Below are 6225 nucleotides of genomic sequence, written 5' to 3'. Positions count from 1 at the left end.
ACCCTGTTCCATATGTGTCTGTGTGTGTGTGTGTGTGTGTAGCATTGTCCAGGGACCCTGTTCCATATGTGTCTGTGTGTGTGTGTGTGTGTGTAGCATTGTCCAGGGACCCTGTTCCATATGTGTGTGTGTGTGTGTCTGTGTCTGTGTGTGTGTGTGTGTGTGTGGCATTGTCCAGGGACCCTGTTCCATGCTAGGGCATCAACATCTTTTAGTGTCCCCCATTATCTGTACACTAGGTGGCAGCTCTCTCTTTTGTCCTGGTTGTGGTGGGGACTGTTGTTGTTGTGTATGTGTGTGTGTGTGTGTGTGTGTGTGTGTGTGTGTGTGTGTGATGGCGTCTGGTAGACTTTAACTAGAGCCGGAGGTGGGGCGTGACGAGGGTTTGTGCTCGTGCTCGTGGTGGGCGGGGCCGCTGGCCTCAGGGCCGTCGCAGTAGAAGGACACGCGCTGCTCGTCCATGCGCTTGGCCTGCACTCTCTGGATCAGGCTGAAGAAGGCCTCGTCAGCGTCCGACGCTGCCGCGCCCGGTACACACTCCGGTAGAGAACACCTCTGGTCATTCAGCCTGCAGGACTGAGGATGGAGAGAGAGGGGAAGAGAGAGAGAGAGGGAGAGGAAAGGAGGGAGAGAGAGGAAGAGAGAGAGGGAGAGAGAGAGGGAGAGGAAAGGAGGGAGAGAGAGAAAGAGAGAGAGGGAGAGAGAGGGAGAGGAAAGGAGGGAGAGAGAGGAAGAGAGAGAGGGAGAGGAAAGGAGGGAGAGAGAGAAAGAGAGGGAGGGAGAGGAAAGGAGGGAGAGGGAGGGAGAGAGGGAGGGAGGGATGGATAGCACAAGGAGAGTAAAAAAGGAGGATGGGCAGAAAGAGATAGAGGGAAAGGCAGGGGATGGAGGGAGAGAGAGGGGGAGACAGAGAGAGGGAGAGGAAAGGAGGGGTGGAGGGAGAGAGGGATAGAAAGAAAGCAAAAGGAGAAAGTATAAGGAGAGTAAAGGGAGATGGGAGAAGGAAGGAGGGGAAGATACAGAGAGAGTGAGATGAAAGGATAGAGAGTGAATGATGAAAGGAGAGAGAATGGAATGGAATGAAAACAGCAAAGAGAAAGAGTGCAGGTGAGAGAGAGAAGTAAGAAGGGAGGGGAAATATGGGATAGAGAGAGAGAGATGAAGGGATAGAGTGAGACAAAGAGAGGGGCACATTTATGAGTCATTCGGTTGTAATATTCATCTGTCTGTTTCCTGTGGTGACGATTGCTTTTAAACATATCACGTTACTAATGCAGCCTGTAATTTGAATTTGTTACTGAGAGAGAGAGAGAGAGAGAGATATGCTTATTTTCAAACTCATCACATTGTCTGCCCATTTTCATATTGACTGCATTATTTTAATGTGTAAGTGAAGCCATCACTGTTCAATGATTCAAGGAAGAAGTGTTCACTTTTGAAACCATCTCCTCTGATGTTGCTTCTGCCCTTGGGCTGCCATCCCAGCGGGCCTTAAGGTGACGGGGGGGGACTATGCAGGTCATAAAACAGCATCCGTCGCAACCAGGAGCACTCAGGCCTGGTTGATGAAGTCGAGCTGCAGCTGGCGGGCTTGCTGGGTTATTAGATTACTGCTTCTGCTGTGCATGTGTTGCAGAACAAGATAAGAACACCACCATGGGCTCAACTTGTAGTGCTAGATAGTAACACCTCCATGGGCTCAACTTGTAGACGGAACACAAGCTGTTATTCATGCATTCAACAATAAAAAGTAAAAAAAAGTGGATAAACGTGTCTTTGAAATGACTACATGTAAATGAACACTCCCATTATTAGAATGTGTCGCCACCTGGCGACAGAACCCCGACATGGCAACTGGACCGACCCTCGCCTCAGTCTGAATAGTTACCGTGTCCTTCAGCAGGACCATGACCTTCACCTGCACCTGCATGACCTACACACTAGTGCCCCATCTAACACTAGTGCTATGAGCGGCCAATCTCATCCCAGATAACAAGAGGCTGGCGGACCACTGGGTCCATTGGGGGCATAGCTGGCGGTCCGCTGGCATTTTTCTCATCGGTTCTCTGGCGGTCCGCTGGCGGACAAATTGCCCAATATTTGCCACTATTGGTATAAAATTTGTTCAGTTATACTCCATATACCATTTTATTAACTTTTCTTAATATTAATTTCAAGTTAAATTTAAAGAGATTGTGGTCCACCGGCGGACCACAAGTGGCATACCACCAGCGGTCCGCTATCTGCCAATCAGATTCTGCTATCTGGAATGCCCCATCTAACACTAGTGATATGAGCAGCTCTCCTGGTGTTGCCATGCTAACAACTGTCCTATTTCCATGCTAGCAGCTCTCCTGGTGTTACCATGCTAACAACTGTCCTGGTGTGGTCATGCTAGCAGCACTCCGGGTGTTACCATGCTAACAACTGTCCTGGTGTGGTCATTCTAGCAGCTCTCCTGGTGTTACCATGCTAATAACTGTCCTGGTGTTACCATGCTAACTGTCCTGGTGTGGTCATTCTGGCAACTCTTCTGTGTTGCCATGCTAATGTTGCTATGGAACTGTCTTGAGTTTCAGGGGTTGTATAAAGCACAATGTGATTACAGGACCAGTGGCGCAAGAGAAAGCAGTGGCTGTGCTATCAATAACTGAGCACTTTTACGTTTTTACACTTTTACATTTCCAGTTGTCACACTTCCAGCTTGCTGACCAGGTATATATTATAGTTGACCAGGTGTTTTGGGGATATAGACTACTGTAGCTGACCAGGTGTTTTGGGGATATAGACTAATGTAGCTGACCAGGTGTTTTGGGGTCACCTGTCCTGGAGCACAGCACTAATCCTGGACGCTTCATATGACTAAGTTCATTCCAAAACTAATTAGACTCAATAGACTTTAAAAAGGGGCACATTGTTGCACACAGTGCTGCTTCAAATGAATGAAAGTCAATGTGAGTGAAAGTCAAAAGAATTGAAAATCAATAAGCGGATCTCAAATGAATTAAAAGCCAAAATGAATGAAAAGTGGATGCGAGTAAGGTGAATATGAATGGAGGTCAGTGTGAGTGTGGCTAGGCTACCTGGTGGATCAGTGTGAGTGTGGCTAGGCTACCTGATGGGTGAGTGTGGCTAGGCTACCTGGTGGGTGAGTGTGGATAGGCTACCTGGTGGATCAGTGTGAGTGTGGCTAGGCTACCTGGTGGGTGAGTGTGGCTAGGCAACCTGGTGGGTGAGTGTGGCTAGGCTACCTGGTGGGTGAGTGTGGCTAGGCTACCTGATGGGTGAGTGTGGCTAGGCAACCTGGTGGGTGAGTGTGGCTAGGCTACCTGATGGGTGAGTGTGGCTAGGCTACCTGGTGGGTGAGTGTGAGTGTGGCTAGGCTACCTGATGGGTGAGTGTGGCTAGGCTACCTGGTGGGTGAGTGTGCGTGTGGCTAGGCTACCTGGTGGGTCAGTGTGAGTGTGGCTAGGCTACCTGGTGGGTCAGTGTGCGTGTGGCTAGGCTACCTGGTGGGTCAGTGTGCGTGTGGCTAGCTAGGCTACCTGGTGGGTCAGTGTGCGTGTGGCTAGGCTACCTGGTGGGTCAGTGTGCGTGTGGCTAGGCTACCTGGTGGGTCAGTGTGAGTGTGGCTAGGCTACCTGGTGGGTCAGTGTGCGTGTGGCTAGCTAGGCTACCTGGTGGGTCAGTGTGCGTGTGGCTAGCTAGGCTACCTGGTGGGTCAGTGTGAATGTTGCTAGGCTACCTGGTGTTTGATGAGCATGTTGAAGAAATCATCGGTGGGCTCCTTGGGGTTGCAGGCCTCGCACAGGTGTCGGATGTTGTTCTGAGTGATGGCGAAGGTGAGGCGGTCCCCCACGCTGGCCCTCTGATCGTCTAGGCGACGGCTTTGCGAGCTGGCGATCAGGTCGAACAGCTCCTCCGTCTGGGCCAGCGATGCCAGCGAGGGCGACTCGGACAGCACAGCGGTGTCCAGCGACGCGGGGGAGCGGCCCAGGGGGGGGCGTCTCTGCTGCCCGTTAAGTTGCGGCTGGGGGGGGGTCATGGGGGGGCGAGGGCAGCACTGGCTATCCATGCGGCTGATAGGACGTGCGTTGGATGGGGGGGGGGGAGCGGGTGTGGGAGCCTCATCAGAGGAGTGAGGCAGCAGTCTGGAAACACACACACACACAATCACACACACACACACACACACACACAATTACGATTAGCTGGCTTTCCAACAAAGTCCATACTCAAAAGTTTTGGAAAATCAGATTCACACTTTGTGAAATATAAGCCCAAGCCTAAGATGTCCTAACTTGGAATGAGTGCCATCAGTGTTCTCAGTTCTCAGAGTCAGTGCAGTGAAGAAGGGGCCATGACATAAACTGAATTAAAATCTGAAAACGTATTACTTACTGTATAACACATGAGAATATAAGTATGTGAGAATCTTCCCTGATTAATAATATTTTAAAAATGAGAAACAGGTGTTCTCCTGCAAAATGACAGCGCCGAGGCTGAATTTGAATAACTTCAGAATTCTTGCTTACTTTGTAATTCCGACAGAAACGGGCAGAGCTCTGCCTGAGCTCAGGAGTTTGTCATGTTTATTTAATGCCAAGCAAAGACACTGCATTAAGCAAAGACACTGCATTAAGCAAAGACGCTGCATTAAGCAAAGACACTGCATTAATGCATTCCTGTAAACTATACAGCGCCAGGTCTTTGCCCGCATCAATAAAAACTAGGTCATGGACAATACGGCCGGGGAGCTGGCCGTCTCATTTGATACGGTCCCAACTTCTGATCCAGACGGAAAACAAGTAAATACAAACAGCTCAACAATACTCAAATCTACGGCTGCACATTGCATTATTTAAGACACTTAAGTTTCTTCATTAGTCAGATTAGTAAAAACTATTTAAACAAATGATTTAGAAAAGTCTTTAGCATGATAGCAGCTAAGAAAAGATTTGTCTTTGTGGAGACAAGGGAGTTAGCTGCAGTGTCAAGAGGAGAGCAACTGCACAAACACAAGACACACACACACACACTCACACGTACACAACACACACAACACACTTAGTCCAGAGACGGATAGCGCACCTTTCTCTTCCTAGCGCACACAGGGGTGTTTGCGAAGTTGAAGGAAGCCCAGAACATGTTCCGCTGCTCCACTCGGTCAGACCAGAGTCCACGGCATGCGCAGAGAGAAAGCCTGGCCACTCGTCCACATACTCTACACACCACCGGCATAATAGAGAGGCAGAGAGAGAGAGAGAGAGAGAGAGAGAGAAGGGGCTAGGTTGCCCCTCTCAGCTTACATCATGGTTGCTATAGGAACTGGAAATCGGCTTCCAAATCTCGCCTCTCTAGTGCTCCCGCACACACACACACACACACACACACACACATGTACACACACACACACACACATGTACACACACACACACACACATGTACACACACACACACACACACATGTACACACAGACTCACACACACACACTCATCCACAGACAGAGAGAGAGACAGTTGATGTGTGTGTGTGTGAGAGGGCACAATGTCTGTGTGTGTCTGCGTCTTTGTGAAATAGTGTGTGATTGGGGGGGTGAGTGTGTGAGAGAGAGAGAGAGAGAGAGAGGTGGAAGGAAAGAGAGACTGAGTGTGTGCTTATGTTAGTTAGAGAGAGTGTGTGTGTGTGTGTGTGAGAGTGAGCGAATGGCATTCCTTCATTGTTGAGTCCCATTCATGGGCTCCCTGTAGCTCAGATGCCTGCGCCTTTAGCCACTCCGCACAATGTGGGCCGTTTCCTTTCAGGAGGGTTGCCCCCGCACCTCCCTCACACACACACCTCCCTCACACACACCCAACACACACACACACCCCACTGCACCCCCCCCCTCGGGCCTGCACGGTGTCATTTAGCGGGGCTGCAGGAACGGGCAGGATCAACCATGCTTGGAAGAAAGAGAGAGAAAAACCCCCACAAAGCTAGAAGGGGGGGGGGGGGTATTGGGGGAGTTTGGGAAAAGCAGCATCGTCTCTCTGCATGGCCCATGTCCAGCTGGAATCAATGGGTGAATGGGAGGACACTGTGAATGGGCAAGAGAGAGAGAGAGAGAGTAATAAAGAAAGTGCAAGAGTGAAGTAAAGATGGAGAGAGAGAGAAGTAGAAAGAGGGATAAAAGAGGAGAGTGAGAGACGGGACATGACAAGAGAGAAAGAGTAAGAGAGAGA

At 50.0% G+C, this 6225-nt stretch overlaps 1 protein-coding gene across 1 annotated transcript; it reads right to left on the bottom strand.

The window, feature by feature from the left end:
* Window positions 1-300: 300 nt before the first annotated feature.
* On the bottom strand, window positions 301-5284 carry gpsm1a (G protein signaling modulator 1a). The gene is made up of 3 exons (XM_042102316.1): window positions 5092-5284; window positions 3746-4151; window positions 301-576 (listed from the first exon to the last, which is right to left on the bottom strand). The coding sequence occupies exons 2-3, from the start codon at window positions 4073-4075 to the stop codon at window positions 352-354; spliced, it is 555 nt and encodes a 184-aa protein (XP_041958250.1). The 5' UTR covers window positions 4076-4151; window positions 5092-5284; the 3' UTR covers window positions 301-351.
* Window positions 5285-6225: the final 941 nt, after the last annotated feature.

Source organism: Alosa sapidissima, chromosome 8, assembly GCF_018492685.1.
Source record: "Alosa sapidissima isolate fAloSap1 chromosome 8, fAloSap1.pri, whole genome shotgun sequence".
Classification (NCBI taxonomy): domain Eukaryota; kingdom Metazoa; phylum Chordata; class Actinopteri; order Clupeiformes; family Clupeidae; genus Alosa; species Alosa sapidissima.
The sequence above is the reverse complement of the archived record's forward strand: the minus strand, read 5'-3'. Positions and strand labels throughout refer to the sequence as shown.

What these genes read in the sequence shown, in the direction of transcription:
- gpsm1a (XM_042102316.1), bottom strand. Translation starts at nt 4,075, where the DNA reads ATGGATAGCCAGTGCTGCCCTCGCCCCCCCATGACCCCCCCCCAGCCG. An exon ending in ACATGCTCATCAAACACCAG is followed by an intron (nt 577 to 3,745) that starts GTAGCCTAGCAA and finishes CTCCATCCTCAG; the next exon opens with TCCTGCAGGCTGAATGACCA.